A 21693-nucleotide genomic window follows, 5' to 3' on the forward strand; every position below is an offset into this window, starting at 1 on the left:
GTCGCCTTAGTTTGACATAGAAAACATATCGAAGAGCGAATCGGCAGAGGCATTCTACCTAGTTAAATCCGATAAGATGCGCGGAATTGGGAAACACGGAATGATCGAAGAGAAGAGGCCAGAACAGGCTCAGATGTTTTTTTCCGCGATTATAGACGCCATTCCTTTCTCGGACTAGCGCAGATCATAAACTTTGACGTAAAGGTCAGGTGATTATATAGCTGACTCAGTGTGTTCGTGATCTTGGCAGCCTCAGGCAGTAATCCAACAATCGGTGATCACATTGTTTCTTTTTTTTAAATCTGTGCGAATATATGTTTCAAGAGTCAAAACTACATATCTTGAGGTGCTTTTTCATAGTTATTCTCCATTTGTGGTTTATTGGGACAAAGTTTTTGTAGGTAACTCATATCTATAGGAAGCTAGGATGTATATATGTCAGGGATCCATCCAAATTGTTCACTCAATAGACTCACCCAACAATTTGCTCCTGGGCGGGCTCATATATCCAACCTAAGTAGGCTACTAGAGACTTCGAACACACAATGGTCTGGTTGATTCGAGAGGAGTTGATAACGAAGTTAAATATCGTGGCTTTTGTTCTCCTCCAAGTTCCTCTTTGCGATAATTTTATCATGTTTTCGGACATACTTTTTGGTATGCTGTATGATGCTACGTAGTAAGTTGGAGACTGCCCAGATGGGAGCTTTTGTCTGTATCTTTGATCAATCCGTATAATGTAGGCCGAGTCCTCCAGTCGTAACTCCTGCCTGAGGTTGAGCTCTACAAATACAGTTCCGATATTTAATAGCTCTGTGCGCCTACCCTGCACCTAAAGATATTGGCTGCCTTTGAATCCTTTCTATTTTTGCAAACTTGTCTTGACATAGAATGACCAAAAGATGATGACCGATAGAAAAAAGAATCCATCCATCAAATTCTAGCCGTGTTCGGCGTTTCTTCTGAATAGGCTTAAAATGATAATTGGGTCTCTTAAGAAACTTTGATATCAAGTTTCGAGCTTTCCTACTTAATCATGTGCTATATTTAGGTACTCTTAACAGTTGAAGGTGGTAGGTGCATGTTGATATCGAAAATGATCCACGAAGCTATTCCAATTATAGGCTAGCGTCGATCCTAGGCAGCTGACGCAATGTCACGGGATGCTGAAACACTCGAAGCCAGCCGTTGCCATGACGACTCCCGCAACAACAGTTTCTTGCTTGGGGTAACAATCCACTTGAATCCATGGGAGAGACATATCAAGTTTCGTTGTTTCTGCTACTCTTCTTCACAACCTCTTTCTTTGTCTCTGTTGTTCTTTCCTGCTAGCTTTCCTTGAGAGTTGGCATTCGTATCCCTTCGTTATCCCTTTCCCCTTATTTTTTTGGCCTTGGTTCGACACCCAGACACCCAACTTGGGTTTGTTTTGGTACCTTCGCCCTTTGCCGCAGCATTCCTGCCACGATCGACACGACTTTTACGCCTTTGTAGCGAATGCATTAGGACTCGCTGGCAACTATTTCCCACGCGACTCCTGGTTATTAAGAAAGGTATGGTACCTGATCTCTGGGCGATTTTGCCTCATGTCCTTTGTCATTAGTCGAACCCACTCGCCGATCAGGACTTGATGAACAAGCACTGACACATCATAGACATCCTGTCTTGGTATTCTATCACGATTGCACACTTCGTATCCTGAGTCACCAGCAAACCCAACCTCAGTATGGGTAACGGATCTGGTCAGCGGCCACTTTCTGAAGTGAGCCCCATGGCTCAGAGGCGCAATTCGCCTAGCTGGAACCAAGTTACCAAGGTACTGTCAACACGATATGTCGCATGTGATAAAATAGACTAACAAGACTAGCAGATGCCGCATGGCGAATCGCCTGCATACGATGTCTCGTCTCTGAATAACAATACCTCCCCACGCCTCTTTTGGAAGGGTCGTGACTCCCCATCGCCGTTCCCCAAGGGAGCCGAGAATAAAGCGCCATATGATCCAGAGGGGTGTTATTTCCCCGCAAAGCGCCCGTCGCTCGAAAATTTGAAACGCGTGTCGAAGGTCAAAAATCACAGCATGTTCCTCGAAGGTGGTCAAGAGTATGACCCGGCCTCAGTAGTTTTTCCCCAGAGACCTTTGGCCTCGGAGAGGTCTGCGCAACGGGACAGCCAGATGAATGTTGCGAAATCCCAATTCGACGAAGATACTTCTCGCCCGTCATCCCCGAGCAAAGACCAAGCATCGCCTAGCAAGTCCTCGCTATCCAAAGGTAGCCGGTACGGCAAGGGATTTGACCCTCAGAATGATATTTGGTCCGAGTATGGCAGTGCTGGGCATCGACATGCGAAGAGTGTCACATTTGACCACGCGCCTCCTCAAATCAATGAATATGAAATGACAACACCGGATCTTTCCTCAGTTGCATCTGAGTCACGAGAGAACAGCTACGAGTCCGAGGAAGAGGGGGATCTCAGTTTTGAGGCCGAGTCATCCATTGAGCGTGATGATAGCTTTGACGCCTCACTGGAAGATGTCGAGAAAACCCCTGTTGTGTTGCCTGAAGACTGGCGTTTTATGAGCCCAAGCACAAACAGTGATGGCGATCCCTTCATCGAAGACGTTGAAGAAGGCACCACCGAGGACCGACCCATCTCACGTGAAGGAGGGTCTTCTCAGCACACACGCGTCGAATCGCTGGACTCAAATGGCGAGCGACGTCCCCTCCCGCCTTTGCCATCGGTCAATCGCATGTCTGGTGCGCGTCCATCCTCGGCTGGTAAGCTGGCTGCTGCTTTTGAGCTCGGTAGCGCAGGCCAGCGTGTGCTCCCTGCACCTCCGGCTCCTGCCTCATATACAAAGTCTGATATCCCCGGCGCTATGTCCATAGAGGAAAGACTCCGTCTCATGATGCTACAGGACAGAGATGATGATGAGACACATGATGACGACGCTCAGAATATTGAGGAACCCTTAGAGCTTCCTAGAGCAGATGAAACACTTACATCGAAAGATGATACCCACACAGATGGCGAGGCCAAAGAGAACTTCTTTTCTCCGCCTCGCATTTCTCGCGACTCAATCTTGCGAGGAATTCGCAAGGGTGACAGTTATGAGGATGACAGCTTCGATGACTCTTCTCAAACTGCTTCCAGCCCCCAACGTTATGACCATTATGACCCTGATGTTCCCATTCCATCCATGGAGATCGACGACGATGATGACTCCTCCAGTGTAATCATTAAGCAGGAAGAGCAAGATGAAGATCTCTACTCTATCACGGATTATTATCAGAACAGGTCAGACAACAGCCTGTCGTCCCGTGACCAACGGGCCACATACGACGAGGACAGCAATTACTCGCTACGCTCTGCTGCCGAAGCTACCGAGCGCGAACACGCTGGACATGATACCCCCAAACAGGGGTCTGAAGAGACTACCCCTAATGCTGAAACCCTGGCCGACGCCCAAAATCCTGCACAGCCAAACGAGGATGCCCAGGAATACAAAGAGCCGAACGCCCCTCAAGACCAGTCCTTCGATATGGTGTCTATCCGTCAGTCTCTCGCACGGCCTATTACCCCTGATATGCAGCAAGACCAAGCTTCCGAGCCTTCTACCCCAGACTCTGTCATTCGTCATCCGATTGAGGACGACGATGACAATGACGAAGACGAAGACGAACACCAAGAAGAAGAAGATGAGGAGGAGGAAGAGGAGCCGGAGCCGGAGCATGATGAGAGCTCATCCGACGAGTCTGTTCCTGAACCCGTCGCAACAATTCGAGCTCCTGGTGCTGGTCTCAAGACCCGACCCTCACTGACCCCTGCGGATATGCAGTCCATGGCTGCTACCCGCCGTCAGATCAGTGGCCAACACGTTCCACCCGTCCCTTCATTGACCAAGCAGATCTCCAATGACTCAAACCCGTCGGACCGTGAACATAAGCAGATTGACTTGCCACCGAAGTTGGGGCTGCCCACTGATCTTGCCCAGCGACAAAGCAGTTGTTTGAAACTCGACATCCCCTTCAGTATTCAGGAAGAAAGTCTCGGTTTTGGACTGGACAAGGAGTTTGATCGTGTCATTGAATCCCAAAAGGTTGCGTTTCACCTTGCCCTTTCCCAAAGCCCTGGTTCTGTACCGCCTTCCCAGGCAATACCCCACAAGGATCCCGCAACCCTAGGAAATAGTACACACCCCGCTGACTCTCCTATCCCCAAACAGAGAGGATATCTCATGAGACAGAACACCAAAGTTATTATTGCCAGCAGCCGTAACGAAGAAGAAGCCATGCCTTCTCCCGAACACACTGCCCAAGACCCGCGCGGTACACGTTCTGCTGGATCTTCTCCACGCAAGCCTAGCCAACAGACCTGGACCACAGTTCCTTGGAACGGCTCAGCGCGACGCCCAAGTATTAAGCCAGCCACCGGTATCCCGAAGAAAAAGCCTGTCCCTGGTGCGGGTGGTGTCCCACCTCTCCCTGGACAGCCCAGCAATGTTCAGGAAGCTCCCGCGACTATTGAAGAAAACGAGCCAGCCATATCTGAATCGTTCGAAGATGGAGAAGAGCGAGGGCGTTTGTTTGTGAAGGTTGTAGGCCTCAAATATTGCGACCTTCCTCTCCCACGCGGTAAGACCCTATCATAAGACGGAATGCAATATCACAGTTACTGATCGAATTTTAGGTGAACGGTCGTACTTTGCACTGACTTTGGATAACGGACTGCACTGTGTTACCACCTCCTGGTTGGAGATGGGCAAGTCCGCACCCATTGGACAGGAGTTTGAGCTTATTGTCCAGAATGACCTTGAGTTCCAGTTGACCTTGCAGATGAAGATTGACGAGAGCAAGTTCCAAACTCAAGAACCCGCATCGTCGCCATCACGCCAAAAGGCGTCGGCCCTCAGCCGTGTATTTGCATCGCCACGTCGGCGTAAGGAGCTTGACATTAAGCAACAAATGCAGTCGCAGCAACAGAAGACCAAGGACGTTAATGCCCCTGTATACGAACGGCTTCGAAACTTGGTTGCGCGTGATGGTAGCTTTGGCCGCGCATATGTGGCTTTGAGCGACCATGAGCAGCAGGCCTTTGGCCGTCCCCACATTGTTGATGTTGCTTGCTTCAACGAATGGGCAGTTGAGGAACAAATGAGCAGCGTCAAGAGCAAGAAGAGTGCGACCAGCATCAACACGCAGCGTCGACCTCCATACAAGATTGGAAAATTAGAAGTGCAACTGCTCTTTGTGCCTAAGCCCAAGGGTAGCAAGGATGATGACATGCCGAAGAGCATGAATGCCTGCATTCGCGAAATGCGTGATGCAGAGAGTGTTGCAGCTCGCTCCTGGGAAGGGTTCCTTTCCCAACAGGGTGGAGATTGTCCAGTAAGTGCTGATAAAGTCTTCTATTGCCGATTTAAACTAATCAATTACCATAGTACTGGCGCCGTCGCTTCTTCAAGCTTCAGGGATCCAAGTTAACGGCCTTCCACGAAACAACGCGCCAACCTCGTGCTACAATCAATTTAGCCAAGGCCTCCAAGCTCATTGATGATCGATCCTCTCTACTTCAGAAGGAGACTAGCACGAAGGGTGGCTCCCGCCGCAAGTCTGCCTTTGCCGAGGAAGAAGATGGCTACATGTTTGTCGAGGAGGGATTCCGCATCCGCTTTGGTAATGGTGAAGTGATTGACTTCTACGCGGATAGCCCCGCAGATAAAGAGGGCTGGCTTCGAGTCATGTCTGAAGCTGTTGGGAAGGGCTCGACCTCCGGCAATGGTGCACTCAAGCCCTGGGCTGATCTTGTGCTCAAGCGCGAGCGTAGCATGAAAACCAACAATGAGACTGCTCCTCGTCGTCCGCCCAGTGGGATTCCCACACCACCTGCCTCGCTGCCGTCTCCGGTTCGGAGCCGAAACAGTGCAATGGTGGGACCTCCATCTTCTGCGGGATCTGGGGCGCCGGCGCCTCAATCCCCACGTCCTCGACACAAGCACACCTACTCTCAACCTGAGATGGGTAGTGTTGAAGCGCGTCGACAGAAGACCCGCTCTCTCATGTTCTAAGCAATACTCTGAACATGAGTAGAGTTCTAACGCACAGATCATCCTTCACTTCTTCTGTGCATGATGTCAGTTGTCACAATAACTACTCTTTTATTTGTCTCTCGGAGGTCTTCTGTTGCATGTTAATTTTTTTTCTTTTTCTTTTTTTTGCTTCCGTTTTGCGACGACAGTCACTTGGTTTTCTTTTTGTTCATTTCTTTTCACAGGACTTTCCCTTATGGTGCTGGTGTATGGTGCGACTCGTTTTTTTTTTCTCTGTCAAATTATTCTCATGAATTGTTGCGGAATCGCGAAGGCAAATATGGCAACTGTACGATTCAAGACCCCATAGCACGCACAAATGATTTCCTTTTGATTTGTTCTGTGCTTTCGCTGTACGTTCATGATACATAAACTTCTCCTTACTATGCTATTTCTCTTCAAAAGTTCATAATTCTCCTACGAAGCTCATTTTTGTTGATGTTAAAAGGCTATCGGATTTTCTAAAAAACCAGTGTCTTCAACAGACTAGAAAAACTCGAGAGTCCAAACGTCACCCAACCGATTATTCGATTCTCCAAGTCCTCCATGAACCAAAATACTGCCAGCATCAAGGACATCCCCATCAAACCAACCCCGTGGATCAGGACGCCCATCTCCCTGGGCCTCAACCTTCGTCCATAACTTGGACTCAATATCAAACACCCACACATCACCCAACATCTTCCCGGCCCCCTGATGTCCCAAGGAACTAGGATCCTGCTCACCAAACAGGGTAACCAAGTACACACGACCAGAAACAACAACAGGAAGCAAGGCTGCGACACTCCGCGGCGATGGCCCACTCACACTATCCGAAACAAATGAGTGCGAGCTCCACACATTGGCTCCAGGCTCATAGACGTCTACTCTACCTCCCTGCTCGCGCTCCCCATCAAACCCATTCATCCGATAAAGTCTGCCCCCGGCAAACGCAATAGACGTGCCACCGCGCGGTGGATCCGGCGCCGGAGCAAGTTCCGTCCACTGCTTTTGGGATACACTGAACGCCCACAGATCTGATAGACGGCCCTTCTCCGGACAGCCTGCGTGGATGAACACGGTGTCTTTGCCGTCGTTGGCTGTGCAGTGGTAGCTGCGCGCTGCTGGGATGGATGTCGGGTTTGGCTCGGATGGTGCGAGGAGGGACCATTTTTCTAAGCTGGGGTCGAATTCCCAGATCCCGCCGCTTTCTTCTACAGGGGCCATTGCTGTGCCTCCGCGTCCGGAGAATAGGTAGATTTTGCCATTGAGTGTTGTTGATGCGGTTCCTACTCGTGGTGAAGGGGATTGGTTGGTGGGTGGTTTGGTGGATAGGGTTGCAGCTATGGGACTGGTTAGTTGTATGTATGTGGTTGTATTGGTTATGAGGATTTTGTTCCCTCAATTAGGTATGATATTGCTTGTGGACAGACACATAGGGAAACTTACGAGTTCCAAGTGAAACAACGTGGACGTCATTGTCTCTGGGTTCTCGTGGCCGCAACTCCCCGCCAAAAATGTAGACTTGTCTGTCAATGACGGAGACTATTTGGGAGGATCGCTGTAAGATCTCTGCCTCGACGACTTTGGTCCATTTTGCTTGGATTACTGCCATGGTGATGGAAGTGGGGTTGATTGGATTATTTGATGTTGGGATAATATGGATCGCGAGAATTTTAGAAGTCTTTATACCAAGACTCTGAGGGTGTTGCTTTCAATTCAAAGCCGTCTTACTGGGCCCCGCTTGTGTTTGTTGAATACTGATTTGAGGCTGTGCTCTGATACGGATGACGAACTGTCGAGGGGAAACCCGTTGCCGATGCTTTTGACTTTGTTGAGGAGGACCTTGGTGGGCCATGCTAAGCTACGGGCGACTAAGTATGCCACCCGGGGCACAACTCTCTCATTGGCTTATATTAGGCTGTAATTTAGATCCACACTTACTTTACATGTACTATGTTGAAAGTAACTAGTTATAACTAACTAGTAACTATCACCTTGGGCCAAATAGATTTACGTCGTCAAAAACAGAGGCCGCATGAGCGGCCGACTACTCTTGTAGAGTTCATCTGGAAAGCAGCGTAATCACGATTGCCGGCAACAAGACACCCCCAGTCTCATAGTAATAGGCCAAATCGTCAGTGTAGAAACCACGAGCTAATAGACGACATACATAACCTGCCAGACTATCGCCAATTAGAATGGTCTTTCTCTCTTTTTCAGAGTCGTCATTCCATTCAAACTGGCCCTCAGTCAGGTCCATGATTTTTCGGACAGTGGAATAGTTGTCGGTGATTCGCATGCTCTAGACAAAGATGGTCATCTCCAATGATTGTAACACAAATATGCGCCTCTTGGGGGCCACAACTAATGAGAAAAGCCAAATGAGCCCCCGACGGATGCAATCTTCCAATATGTTAAGGAATCCTGACTCTGAATGAATTCACCTGGTATATGTGGTTTTTCAGGTTCCTCTTAGTACTCTTGGATAGCCTTTGAATTGTTACATGCACGAAACATTCCTCGTTCTTGTTTCTCCTAAATTCTCTCAGTCCGTATCAATATCTTATAGCCCAATTCGGATACAACACCATCTCATTGGAATAGAAAAGGCGTCATTTGCTGTGGAATCTACAAAACGAGATGCTGGTCATTTTGGCTGCGAATAATGACAAGATTTTGTTTTTACTTGAGACATATCTCCCTCCAAGCTCTTGCCCAATTACTTGCCTCTTTTGAGACCCCGGAAATGTGGTAACCGAGTGTAAAGATTGAAGTTGGACTAGACGAGTTTCATATCACATCTACATACTACAAATCCCCTACGTAGTCTACTCATAAAGAAAAACAATGAACTATAATAAAATAAGTTCTTGGTTACATATAAGAGAGGAATGTCGTTTTCGTAAATTTGATATTAAGTTGCGTCATCTCTCGATTGCCGAATGATCTTCCGGGGAATGCGACATTATAAATGGCATATGCACGACAACATCCATTAATAATGGGATTCCATCACATGTTGTGTTTGTTGCCTACAACATAGTTACCTGCGGGCTTGATTCTTGTATTCGCCGGATGAAACTGTGCATTTATCAGCAATTCTCCATGTCATACGAATATTGCGTGCTGTGTTCTGACAAATAGAACTCACCCCGCAACATCAGCTATACTATATAAAGAACCGTTTCTTTGCGATAATTCTAATCATCATCTGTTACAAGCTCTATTAACTAAGAACTCAAATAACACTCTATGGCTTCTGCAGCTGTTCAACTTCCCGGTTCTCACGGCCCTCTGCTCTCAGAAAAGCCCGGAGCCCCGATCTCCGAAAAGCCTCACCATGTCCAGACTACACTCAACTTCTTCAAAGAGAATGAGGATGGCTCTCCACCGACACCAACATATACTAGCAAACCAGAAACCTATGATCGACCTGTGGCTCCTCTCGCAACCACCGTCCACGATATCAGCGGCCATGAGCTTGACTACAAGTTAGACAGCCATGGATTCCAGCTCTACTACCACGAAAGCCAAGAGAAGGACTTCCTAGACGAGGAGAAGATCAAGAGTGAATACTACCCAGAAACAGAACAACTGCTAAAAGACGCGTACGCAATCCCCAAACCCCAGAGTCCTTTTGAATGAAACTAACAATGACCCGCCCAGCACCGGTGCCTCCCGCATCTTCATCTTCGACCACACTATCCGCCGAGCACCGGCCGAAGGATCCATCGGTGTCCGGATCCGCGGACCCGTACAGCGCGTGCACATCGATCAATCCTACAGAGCGTCTAAGAGCAGAGTCTCCCACCACCTCCCCGACGAGGCACCCGAGCTTCTCAAGGGCCGATACCAGATTATCAACGTCTGGCGTCCGATTAAGACAATCCTAAAGGATCCGTTAGCTGTGGCGGATGCACACTCGGTGCCAGATAGTGACCTTGTGCCCATCGGACTCATATACCCGGACCGCGAGGGCGAGACATACGGCGTCAAGCCGGATCCGAATATCAAGTGGTATTACCGCTACGGGCAGACTCCGGATTTGGTGACACTTATCAAATGCTTTGATTCCAAGGTTGATGGAAGAGCTCGTCGTGTGCCCCATACTGCCTTTGTTAATCCGGAAACGGAGAATGAAGCAGGAAGAGAGAGTATTGAAGTGCGAGCATTGGTTTTCCATCCTGATGACCGTGACTAGGTTTTATCTCCAGAGTGAAGTTGATGGGTCGTTGTATATTCATTTCGCATTGTTTTGGAAGAACCAGATTGATAGTGCTCAGCAGAGTTATTGAATTACGATTAATGAATTGCAACCTATGAAGTTCTTGCCGGTTATTTTGTAAATTGAGGTCTGAATCGCGATTGAGAGCAATAAAAAAGTATAACCTAAGACCAATTTGTACCGATATAGCGGATTGTAGGTCCATCTCTCATGCAGGGTTCGATCGACACCCCCGCAAACCCCGGACTTAGGGCTTGGCTAAGCTAGAGATTAGTTGTCCTTGTTCTAGAAACTCGCGAGTGATACCAATGAAATTACCAACAATTAAATAACTCTATATAATTAATAAACATAGTCTAAGCTAGAAATACAAATGCACAAGATACAATATATCCAGCCCCCGCAGCACCTTATTTCTCCGCCATGGCCTGCTTCCAAGAGCTGGAAATCTTATTCCAATATTGTTCAGGATGAAGTCTCATATGTCCCACATGCGATGAGCCCTCAAACATCTCAAGATCAACCGAGTAGCCCAAAGTCTTGGCATGAGCGACATTCTCCTCCAAATCCTTGTAACCAATAATCTCATCTTCCTTAGAGTACAGGTAAACTCTGCTAGAATCGGTCGCGACACAGGACTTATCATTTATGATCCTGTCCGCCCACACACCAGAAGACACAGCACCGCGCAGGACTTGCCACAGGTAATTCGCCCAGAGGAAAGCGTACCACATACCATGTGTGATAATGAAGGGCCAAGGGAAGAACTTGGCTGTGCCGACCGTCATAGCACGCGACCACCGGGTAACCTGAGACGTGAAGACCAGACCTCCCGGCGTGGAATCCAACACCATGAGCTGGTGGGGGAATGGCTTGTCCTTGCCATGGCGTCGCTGGTATGCGATAACGGTGGAGGCAGTGAAGATGGCGCCGGTATTTGACATGGCATGCACAAGCAGGCGCTCCTTTTCGTTTCCGCTGCCGGTTGGCGTGGGGAAAACGGTGTCAACGACCGGCATCATGGCCTGGATTCTGGCTTCCTCCGGTTGGTTGGTGGCTTGGAAGGTACGCGATAGGATGACGATGATCCGCGCGGATGGGTAGAGCTCATGGTAGCCGTCGGAATATTTGGTAACGTGTTTCGGCATGCCGTCGCCCCAGCCGGAGATGATGATCGTTGTTGGCTCATCGGCTGGGGATGACTTGGCCTTCTCGTGGCCATTGCGAAGGTATACTCGATCAGATATCGGGGTGAACCCCGGGAATGGAAGGGGTTGTGGAGCCATTGTGGAAGCGTGGGATGTGGAGTTACTAGGGCCTATGCAAGGGGACCGATAGCCTTGATTTAGCTTTAATTCAAAATTGAGACAGGTTGTTGAAGCCTTTCGTTGGTTCTGTCTTCTTATTATATGCTGGCGTTCTAAAAAAAAAAAAAAGAAAAGAAAAGAAAATCTCCTTCAATGGCCACCTAATGTGGAAATTATCCCGCTGTAGGAGATATAGCATTGGCCGAACAACAACGGTTGGGAACTGTTTGATCTCAGCACCAATCTTTTCATGGGATATGGAGTTGTTGGGAAGAATATAAAGGACTTGGCGAATGAAATATTTGGATGCCTCGGCAATTGCCTAATTGGGCCAATTCATATGATTTATGCCCGATGCATAAATGATGGGAAAGAATAGGAGAGATTCAATTCAGTCGCAATTGAATACTTAGGTGCTTGTAGAGATGCCTAATTAGAATCAACCTGAGAATTATTCAAACTTATTAAAACTCATTACGGTACCTGATCTCTATTTTTCACAATCTATATCCCAGATTTATGCATAACTCTTGTCTCCACATAGGAAACGCCGAAGTACAGAAACCCCGAACCCCGAAACTCAAAGCTTGAAGACAACTATCCACTACACCAAAACCAAGATAAGCAAAGCCTAGCCCGTTCAAACAGACTAGGCGATAGGAACAATGTTGCCCTGGTCGTCCTTTCTGCCTTCCTCACCCGGCCGCGGGACTTTGCCCCCACGCTTCGGGATATTTCTAAGAAATGGGTTGTTTGTGATCGAATCCGTGGAGCCGACACAGTAAGCGACCGAGATGAATTGGAAGACTGTGAACAGTTCAGTGGGTTGGCTGTTAGTTTTTGGAATACATTTGGACAGAACAGTCGCCATGGTAATGGCCTAGTCATCTATTGAGCTCAATGCTCCTGCTACAACAACAGGGATCTGAACTGAGAGTCCGGTGCCTGTGCTGCACAGAATTTGATATCCGATGATAGTTCCCAGACCGGAAGTCAGATCAAAGGCGTAGATCAAGCCCGCGCCGATAGGTCGATAGTGGCTAGTTTACTGCCGGCTAGCAAGGGTCCACGGGTGGCTGGTAGTATCCCACAAGAGTGAGCACATTATTAGAGCCACATGGCTAATAATCCCCAGCCCCGTTTCTCCCGGCGGGACGAGAACCTCATCGGCTCATCGTCTGCCGCTCGCTTTGAACGCTCTATCCGTGGGGCCTTCGATCGAAACATGACTTGTCCCGTTCAGGAGGCAGACTGCGATGTATTTTTGGGTAAATTCAGAGTAGGCAGCGAGGCAAAGTCATGAGCTATGAGATAGATCTAAGGCGTCGAATCCAGAAACTGTTAGTGACATTGGTCGATATTCAGGGGCTCGTCGGGCCCCGGGCCCGGGACCCGTGTTATACAAGGATCTGCGAAGCAGATCACCGAAGACCTTCACCACCTGTAGAGTCCTTACAAGGAAGAGTGGAATTGGTGGGATCGGAACTTAGCCTACTACCATCTCGATATGGCTGGTCTCCTGATCTTCAATAACTTAATATTTTGTACATGGTTTTTCGCGAAGAGGGACCATAATCCAACATGACTTTACTTACTGCAAATTAACACAAGGTAAACTTTTCGACGTATTTTTCCATTAACTTGAACACCTTCGAGGGATCCGTGTCGGGTACTTTTGAATATCATTTGATTGGACAGCAAAGCACCCAGCCAATAATAAAAAGCACCCGATGGATTATTAATGTGAAAATGCCCCGACCATCCCTTTGAAGGTTGTGTCGGGCCATTCTATGCTTGGAAATGAAACACCCCCTGTAAGGAGTTCGGAGTCCGGAGTAAATACTGTAGCACCTTTTATGGTGGGGTGCATCTATACCGCAATTGTTGTAAGCACAGCTGTCCGGACCCCGGGAAGCATCCATGCCCAGGCGGGTTAATTGTTGATTTGTAAGGCAATGGTCAGTAGTTGATGGTGCAAAACCCTCTAATGCCCATGAAAAGAAACCCTCGGGTAGTGCGATCTAATCCTATTTATAACAAAGTTAGTGAACCGACTTTCTAGACAAATGGACAGCTTTTAACTGTTCGCTCAAAACACACCTCCAATAATGCCGCACTTCCAACCCCAATCGCCCTGCAACTGTCTCGCCCGGACAGCCCAAGCTCTCAATCGCTTCCCAGACTTCCCGACTAGATCTTCACCAGATACCCTGTACATACCTGCAGATGAAGTCTTCATCCTCGGAGCAGCTTTGGTCGAGCACTGGGAGCTATTGCATGGCTGCCCCGTAGCCGATACACATCTGGATGCGCGAATGCTGCAAACAATGATAGATGCTATAGTAAAGACGCTCACGCTATACGAGGCAGCTGTTGCATCTCTACTCGAAGGTTCGGATAAGACCCAGGAGCCTAGCAGTGGGGGTATCGGTATGTGGATCCTCGGCCCGAAATGGTTGACTTAACCCTGTCTCGTGATTAATGGGGGTGGCTTAGATCGATCCAACAAGCCATCGAGCACTCGCGACAGAAGCAGGGATAGATCGGTGGAAACAAAGCCCGCAGTAATTGTAACTGAGGTGACGGGATATCTGGGGAGTATGCAGCTAGATAGCCGTGAAATGGTGGTTGTGGCGCGTGAGACTCTGCGTCATGCTACCATGCGGTTGGGAGAGATGCTGCATGATATCGAGGAGGATATGAGTATTATGCGAGATCCGGCGAATCCTTCGCAAAGGAATGAACATGTGGGGTTGGGGGAGGTGAGACAGCTCACGTCTCGGTTGCTTCAAATTCTGGGAAGAATTAATAGTAATGATAGTACCGCGAACGAAGAGTGAAATCAGATAGAGATCATCCTAATAGGTAATATGTAGTATGGTGTTAAGGACAGTGTAGATTATATAAAAAAAAGATGTCGAATGCCTGGGCAATATGCGAACCGCCATCAAGGATTCCTCGTCATAGGGGCCACCGGTACGCAAAGAAGAGCGAGCACTATCAAACTTGACAGTGCAAACATGTGAGAGCAGTGTATTGAGGTTGATGCCTCAGGTTGAGAGGCCCCGTTTGCTTCTCCTTCCAAGATTGTTCTTTCTTGTCTTTCCCCCCACCTCCCCCGGCTGTCGATTCCAGGAGTAAAAAAATCACTTCTATCGCTCCTTCTAAGAATACGTTTATTTCTGAGTGAGTTTCCTCGGGATACGGGTTTTATCTTCCTGATTTTACTTTTTTCGTTTGAACATCTTCATCTTTTGCGACATGTTGCCTTTATATTGTATATTGGTTCTCGGTAAAGCCAAGTGACAAATGACACAGAATGCCCAGGCAAAGTCCATACCGGAAAGCTTTAAAATGTTCCATCTCACGGCTACTCCTGGTGAACTGCAGCGGCTTTCTCTCTGTCATTCTCGTCAAAGTGATCAATCCCATCAGGAGCAAGGTGTTTCCCATGACGACCGATCTGATGCCAAGGTAGATCGAACAATGTCTCCATCGATTCAAGGCTTCTTCCTGCAGTTTCAGGGACAAAGAACCAAACCCAGAGAAGGCCCACAACACAAACCGCCGTGCAAAATACAAAAAAGCCGTAGTTGGTCATTGCAATGATCATGCTGGGAACAGCCTTGGTATTACCGAATTGATTCGCAAAATGGGTGCACATCACAATTGACGAGCCCAGCGCGCGCAGTCGACTGGGATAAATCTCCGCGTTGACCAAATATTGGAACGAGTTCCAGCCGATTGCCCAGCCAAAGCCAGAGAGATAGATTGCTGCGACTGCGCCAATGCCCGCACGTTTGGCAGAGCCCGTTATCGCACTTGCACCATCATCGCCGACATGGACCGACGCAGGAACTTTAGCCAGGTAAATGGCCATGTAGCAGATGGTAAGGGCCTGCAAGATGATTCCTGTGTAAAGGGAGCGACGACGGCCGAGGAAATCAATGAGGAAGAATGCGGAAATATAGGCGGAGACAAACTTGACAATGCCTAGGATGCACGTGGCGAAAAGTTTTTCGCTTTGGCCCGTTTTTCCAAGCGCTGCGAAAAAGCTGGTTGCATAAATGGTAATCGCCGACGCGCCAGACCATTGCCCGAGCAGTTGCGACATCACGCCCAGCATCAAGCGGTAGCGATTCGCTGGGATCGTGACAAGTTCCTTCAATTTCCCCCAAAATGAAGATCCACGGCTGCTTTCCTGTTCGCTCTCTAGTTGATCGCGAACCTCGAGCATCTCAGACACGATGCTTGGATGATCGGATGACAGTTGACGTAGTATGCAGAGATTATTAAGAGCTTGTTCATACCTTCCCTTCATGGCAAGGTAGCGAGGAGTCTCAGGAACGGTCCAAGATGCAAGGAAGATAATTCTGATATCAAAATTCGTGTCAGTCTATAATAGACATAGTAACTCTTGTGGACATTACTTACCCTGCAAACATGATGTGAACAGATTGTGGAATTACCCATTGGGACCGAGAAGAATCGGAGATGTTCACAGAGCAGCCCCAATTTGCAAAATAGGCAATCATGACACCGAAGTACACGGCGCCGGCAAAGATATTGGTCAACATACCACGAATCTCCTTCGGAGCAACCTCTGCTAAATATGTCGGGCCAACCACCGTGGTCATACCAACGCCGATGCCGGCGATCAAGCGGCCGGCAAGAATCTGTCCGATGTTGCCGAAGCTAGTAATGACGATCACAAAGCCAAGGGCCCATATCAGGGTGAGGGCCTGCAGTGTTCTTACACGGCCGATTCGATCACACAGAAGAAACGCTAGCAGTGCGCCGCCTATTGATCCAAGCTGCAACATACTAGTGATATTTGATTCGCGGTTCGCGATCTCCGACGCAGAGCCCACTTCTAATGGAAACTCGCTTTTGAAGCTTTTGAGCGAGATCATGCCGCCAACGAGGCCCTCATCGATTCCTCTGCCCGCCCCAAGGATACCTGTTACTCTTCTTTAGCACTAAGTATGGAAGGATTGAGGGTACGCGTACCGAAGATTCCAACAGACCAAAAGAGGCGGCGGTTAAAGACTTCTTTAGGAGTGTCTGTCATACGCAGCCGATTGAAAAACCCCATGTTGGTTATAGTGATCTATATATGGACTCTATGGGGATATATCAAGAAGGTGTGAGGGTTATGCTGGCAGTAGACAGAGTGGAGGAATATTAGAATAATTGAAACAGCACGCTTGCGCTTTATACCCCCCGATGTGGGACAGTCCCTTCTAATAACAGAATTTCCTATGCGGGGATTGACAGAGATCATCAATCAGCCGCTCAGGCTCTACAACTTGCCCAAAAGCGAAATCAGATACACTAATACCTTTAGCCTATCATGCGCGTAGTTCGACTGTTCCAATCTGGGGTAATGAAGACGCAAAGCTTTGAATGTCCGAGCGATCTGCGAAGTTCATGATCCACTATTTGATATCATGGCGTACCCCTTCCATTATCGTTGGTTTACTGTGAACTTGGCGAAAAGACGTACATGTCTAGCGTGGATTCTCCGGACAAGTTCCGTATTTGTGGGGAGTACGGGGGTTGATGATCCGGGGCTACGGGGGTTGTTGGTCTGCGAAGAAGTCAAAGTGATCAAGTATGTCTTGTCCGGATAACGTCTTTATTCCAGTAGAAAACCAGAATATCGCGAATAGTTTTGATTAAGTCCATTTAACACATCCCCAACAGAAGCTGGGTGTTCAGTACATACTCACATATGCATTTGCAAGTAGGGCATTAGCTAGACACGGACCGTAAAAGTCCGAGTTCAAATTACCCCTCGCCATATGCTTTAGAAATGCCTTGCAGTCAAATAATGCAAACGAAAGGATGGTCCCAAATCATATATAAGAAGACCAAGTGGGAGACCAAACCATCGGACACACTGGTACATTTGTATAGAGTGCTGCCACACACGTAACGAATGTCCATTACATATCTGTGGCTAAAATTGCGGCTCACCATCCTTGATCTTGATGTCGTGTCTCATTTTGTGCATTTGGCGGGATTGGGTCTATATAGACGGGAATTTGCTGGAGGGGGATGTGGTGTCAAATCATTTGGAGTAGTTCTTGTTAATAATCTTCGACCGTATCGTCTCAAAGCAATCATATTGAAGTTTGCTGTAGGGACCTAGTTCGCCAGCATCCTCTGTAGTGTACGGGGCTCATTTTGATTTTTTTGATCTTGCTGAAGCTCAAATTTTATCTCACCCGATGGATTCTCTTCACTTAGAATCCAACTTTTGGTGTGGAAAGGTGTAGCAACCATATAGCTTCATTGCATACAGCCCTACCTAGGTATAGGTTCAAACCTTGGAAGAGAGGCCTGCTGACAAATTATGACATAACGTCCTTTGGCGAGTTTGATGTTTCTTGAAACCTCACGATTGCCAAATTTGGTTATACAGTCTTGTACATATGGAGGCTCATGAATATCCCACAATTTACTAGAATTACTCATTCGTTCCTTTCAATTATCCTAAATTTAATTGCTGTTATCCAATCAAATGTAATAGTTGGAAAGCAAATTTTCCCAACCGGTTTTTCATAGTAGATCAGACCCAACTCGTGATGTCATCGTAAAAAGCTGTACGGAGCCAGGCAACGTGACATCATTTCGTGACTTACCAAAGCTCAATGGAGACGTCCTTGAAGTAATTGATACCCTCATATTTTTGACTACCTATATTTGCAGGGGGGAAATTTTTGCCATGAAAGTTGCAATTCCCCGACAACGGTTCGTCGTCGCACCGCCATCCAACAAACGAGTCTCACGGGCGTGCGAAGCATGTCGTCAACGAAAAATAAAATGCAACGGCCAAACGCCAACTTGTAAACAATGTGAAGAAACGAAGTGTCCATGCATCTATCCGCTAAAGTCGCGTGAGAAAACGACAAAGTAAGAACAACCAGAACGACTCATCTGTCTCAATAACCAAATCTATACCTATTTTATATGCATTAAATTGGGACATGAGCTAAACATACTACAAGGCACATCGAAGGTCTTCATGAAAAGGTGCAGGATTATGAGACTATGTTGAAAGAGATGGGAAATCGGGTCGACGGCCGATCTGCGAAGCGCATTAAAGATCTACTCCAGAAGGTGAGGAGTTCATCATATCAAGAATACGCTCAAGTATTTCCCCTTGACTGATCCCTTTACCAGTATAACCCCGATTCAGGGTATACCTCAAATGGAACGCCTGATGCGTCTCAGGACCGGAATGGGTCATCTAAGCGATCCAGTTCACCTTCGTCCATCGGGTCATTGGAAGCGGTAGATCGAGTCGAGGAAGACCTCAATTTAACAGAAAGCTCCCGGGCCACTGGATATATGGGCAAGAGCTCAGAGATCACATGGATGGGCCGGGTGCAGGAAGAGGCAGAGCAGCGAACTCGCGGTCAATCACCACAAGCTACATCCGAAGATCACACCAGTGACAAAATCTCTCCATCCACGATCAACTATCATCTTGATGACCTTGGTGTTGAAGCACCCGGCCCGGTACAAATGTATTGGGTGCCTCCTCGACAGCTGGCAGATCATCTGTTTGAAACTTATCTGCTCGCAGTTCACCCGCATTTCCCTATCATCAACAGCAATCTGTTTTCCACCCAATACAGGGAATTCTTCGATGAGATATCTTATGCGGGTGATAAATGGATGGCAATACTGAATATGATCTTCGCCATTGCGACAGAATACTTATATAACAGCGATGTGGCACAGCGGGGGGATATCAAAGACCACCTCTTCTACTTAACGCGAGCTAGAATGCTAGGTCTGGGCGGCGATAGTTTATTCGAACATCCGGATCTTCAGCAAGTGCAAATAGAGGGGTTGATTGCATTTCACATGCTATCTACAAATCAGGTTAATAGGTGAGTCCATTGATCTTTTTTTCGTTGCGGAATGAATCTGATAAATGTAGGGCGTGGAGAATCTCGGCTCTAGCAATTCGGTCCGCCACCTCCCTTGGCCTCAACCTGAAGAGCAGTTCCCATAAAATGTCAGGTGTGTCGAAGGAGATAGGCTGCCGAATTTGGTGGTGTCTTTACATGGTCGAACACACGCTAGGTTCGATGACTGGTCGGGCAACCGCTATTTCGACCAATATGTATACCACTCAACTGCCTCTTCCCTTAGACGAAGATCATTTGTCGAAGCCACCGGCTACAGTGCTTCTTGGAGACTTGGGTATAAGAGAAAAACGCGTGGACATGGCCATGACTAGCCCGCACATTCGCCACCCCGACCGTCAGGAGACTGAAGATTCACTAGCTGGGCGCGCGTGGCTTCAAAGCCTGCCAGTCAATCCCAGCCTTTATTTCCTATACTACTGTGATCTCACAGTTATGAACCAAGAAATCCTAGATCATATCTATTCACCAGAGAATGCGACAGTATCTTGGGAAGACATCAAAGGCAGCATAGATCGGCTGAAGGCAAATGTGGATGCATGGTTATCGAGTCTTCCTCCCGGATTGGACTTCACTTCTGTGAAAGACGAAAATCAACAAACCTACTGGGCGAAGACAAATTTGGCATTCCACTATCATAGCACACGAATCATGCTAGGTCGACCATGTCTCTGTCGGCACAACCCAAATCGGCCCGACAAGGAACGGAGTCTCGACCAGCAGGGATTTAGTCACGACATGGCTGTGATGACCCTTGAGTCGGCCATGCAAATGCTCGATTTGTTGCCGGACCAGCCGAATTCTGTGCATTTATATCAGTTTTGCCCATGGTGGTGTTTCCTTCACTATATCATGCAGACAGCCACAGTAATCATATTGGAGCTGTCGTTCCGCTGTGTGCATATGCCAGACCGAAAAAGCAGTTTGGTTCAGTCAGCAAAGAAGTCCGTCCGGTGGCTTTACATGATGTCCACACATTGCATTGCGTCGCATCGTGCATGGAAACTTTGCGAAAGTGCAGTTCGCCGGCTGGTCTCTAGCATGGGATACGACACCAGCGACATACCACCACCAAATAAGCAGCGAGATGGCCTGTTTGGTGATAATGTTGGCCATGTACCGCCTGCACAGCTTGATGGAACAACTGACGGTGCGCAAGGCTTGCCTTCCAACGGTCAATGTCAATCGTCAATTCATCCCCATGAAAGTCATGCCGTGGACCATTACAACAATGACTCGGATCTCACTGATTCTTTGACGTCTGGACTTTTATCCACGCCGAATACCCAAGAGTACACTGCAGGCGATGCACATTTCCCTTATGACCCAATTAGCGAAGAGTTCCTTCGTTATTTCTTCCCTTCCCTGGACGGAGGGGAAGATCTGGGTTGCGAAAAACATGTATTATGATGGAAGTGCATATTTGTCAGGAGACGCTTGAACAACAATCCCAGCAAGGGGCCTCAAAATCAAGCTGCTGGTCTGCTTTGACATCTCGTGTTATCGGCGCAAACGTGTTGTCGGAGGCCTAGATGTGGAGATCCATGGTGATCATGATGGTGGATGGAGAGATGCTGAAGAGAGATACAGGCAAACACTTGAATACCCCTCACGAGTACAGAACTTGAGCGAAGCCATAGGCTAGATCGAGCCTATGAAATGCAGCTGAATACGCTGCGAATGATATCCACGATATATGACCCTTCCATACGAACCTAGTTGATCGAAATGTTGTATTCGAGAAGCAGGCCTTCGGAAGCGACGGCGTTGACAGAGGACATACTTGTTACTGCAGTAGTAACTGCTTTGGCTGGAACCGACTACTTTTTTGACAAGAGTTACTTGTGCGATTGAGAAACGGCGGAAGGTCATTGGTTTAAAGGCCTGGTTATATTCAACATCTGGTCGTACCTGTGATCGCTCATGGCTTCGGATTTTGGTGAGTATTCCAAAAAAACACATTTCCCAGTTCCCATGGCTACCCTACTTTTGGTTGTCTGGAAATATACTACCGACTTAGAGTAGCAAGCTTAAAAATTCGCAAAATGTACAATGCCGTAAAAGGCGGTATATGTGTTCTATATATATGTTCCTGCAGTTTATCCACAATGTGCTAAGTATGTATCCAGTAAATATATGTACAAA

General features: G+C 47.8%; 9 protein-coding genes across 9 annotated transcripts; 5 read left to right on the forward strand and 4 right to left on the reverse strand.

Moving 5' to 3' along the window:
• Window positions 1-1726: 1726 nt before the first annotated feature.
• On the forward strand, window positions 1727-6070 carry bud4 (uncharacterized protein; the record flags this gene model as incomplete). Its single annotated transcript, XM_057284754.1, has 4 exons — window positions 1727-1816; window positions 1871-4637; window positions 4693-5390; window positions 5444-6070. 4 exons carry the CDS (start codon window positions 1727-1729, stop codon window positions 6068-6070), a joined length of 4182 nt encoding a protein of 1393 aa, XP_057131020.1.
• Window positions 6071-6577: 507 nt separating this feature from the next.
• On the reverse strand, window positions 6578-7978 carry N7471_012036 (Kelch repeat protein; the record flags this gene model as incomplete). The annotated part of the gene is made up of 3 exons (XM_057284755.1): window positions 6578-7413; window positions 7520-7769; window positions 7805-7978. Coding segments are annotated over 3 exons (1260 nt in total), but the record flags the coding sequence as incomplete, so codon positions are not given.
• A 1347-nt stretch (window positions 7979-9325) lies between these two features.
• N7471_012037 (uncharacterized protein) lies at window positions 9326-10274 on the forward strand (the record flags this gene model as incomplete). Its single annotated transcript, XM_057284756.1, has 2 exons — window positions 9326-9681; window positions 9740-10274. The coding sequence occupies 2 exons, from the start codon at window positions 9326-9328 to the stop codon at window positions 10272-10274; spliced, it is 891 nt and encodes a 296-aa protein (XP_057131022.1).
• Window positions 10275-10708: 434 nt separating this feature from the next.
• Window positions 10709-11584, reverse strand: N7471_012038 (uncharacterized protein; the record flags this gene model as incomplete). Its single annotated transcript, XM_057284757.1, has 1 exon — window positions 10709-11584. One exon carries the CDS (start codon window positions 11582-11584, stop codon window positions 10709-10711), a length of 876 nt encoding a protein of 291 aa, XP_057131023.1.
• A 670-nt stretch (window positions 11585-12254) lies between these two features.
• N7471_012039 (uncharacterized protein) lies at window positions 12255-12476 on the reverse strand (the record flags this gene model as incomplete). The annotated part of the gene is made up of 1 exon (XM_057284758.1): window positions 12255-12476. The coding sequence occupies one exon, from the start codon at window positions 12474-12476 to the stop codon at window positions 12255-12257; it is 222 nt and encodes a 73-aa protein (XP_057131024.1).
• Window positions 12477-12722: 246 nt separating this feature from the next.
• Window positions 12723-12908, forward strand: N7471_012040 (uncharacterized protein; the record flags this gene model as incomplete). Its single annotated transcript, XM_057284759.1, has 1 exon — window positions 12723-12908. One exon carries the CDS (start codon window positions 12723-12725, stop codon window positions 12906-12908), a length of 186 nt encoding a protein of 61 aa, XP_057131025.1.
• Window positions 12909-13713: 805 nt separating this feature from the next.
• N7471_012041 (uncharacterized protein) lies at window positions 13714-14445 on the forward strand (the record flags this gene model as incomplete). Its single annotated transcript, XM_057284760.1, has 2 exons — window positions 13714-14035; window positions 14102-14445. 2 exons carry the CDS (start codon window positions 13714-13716, stop codon window positions 14443-14445), a joined length of 666 nt encoding a protein of 221 aa, XP_057131026.1.
• A 530-nt stretch (window positions 14446-14975) lies between these two features.
• N7471_012042 (sugar porter family MFS transporter) lies at window positions 14976-16700 on the reverse strand (the record flags this gene model as incomplete). The annotated part of the gene is made up of 3 exons (XM_057284761.1): window positions 14976-15978; window positions 16040-16565; window positions 16616-16700. 3 exons carry the CDS (start codon window positions 16698-16700, stop codon window positions 14976-14978), a joined length of 1614 nt encoding a protein of 537 aa, XP_057131027.1.
• Window positions 16701-18261: 1561 nt separating this feature from the next.
• Window positions 18262-20958, forward strand: N7471_012043 (fungal specific transcription factor domain-containing protein; the record flags this gene model as incomplete). The annotated part of the gene is made up of 5 exons (XM_057284762.1): window positions 18262-18278; window positions 18320-18361; window positions 18619-18730; window positions 18794-19509; window positions 19560-20958. 5 exons carry the CDS (start codon window positions 18262-18264, stop codon window positions 20956-20958), a joined length of 2286 nt encoding a protein of 761 aa, XP_057131028.1.
• Window positions 20959-21693: the final 735 nt, after the last annotated feature.

This window comes from Penicillium samsonianum, assembly GCF_028829775.1.
Source record: "Penicillium samsonianum strain IBT 33392 chromosome Unknown utg000007l_segment0_segment0, whole genome shotgun sequence".
Taxonomy (NCBI): Eukaryota; Fungi; Ascomycota; class Eurotiomycetes; order Eurotiales; family Aspergillaceae; genus Penicillium; species Penicillium samsonianum.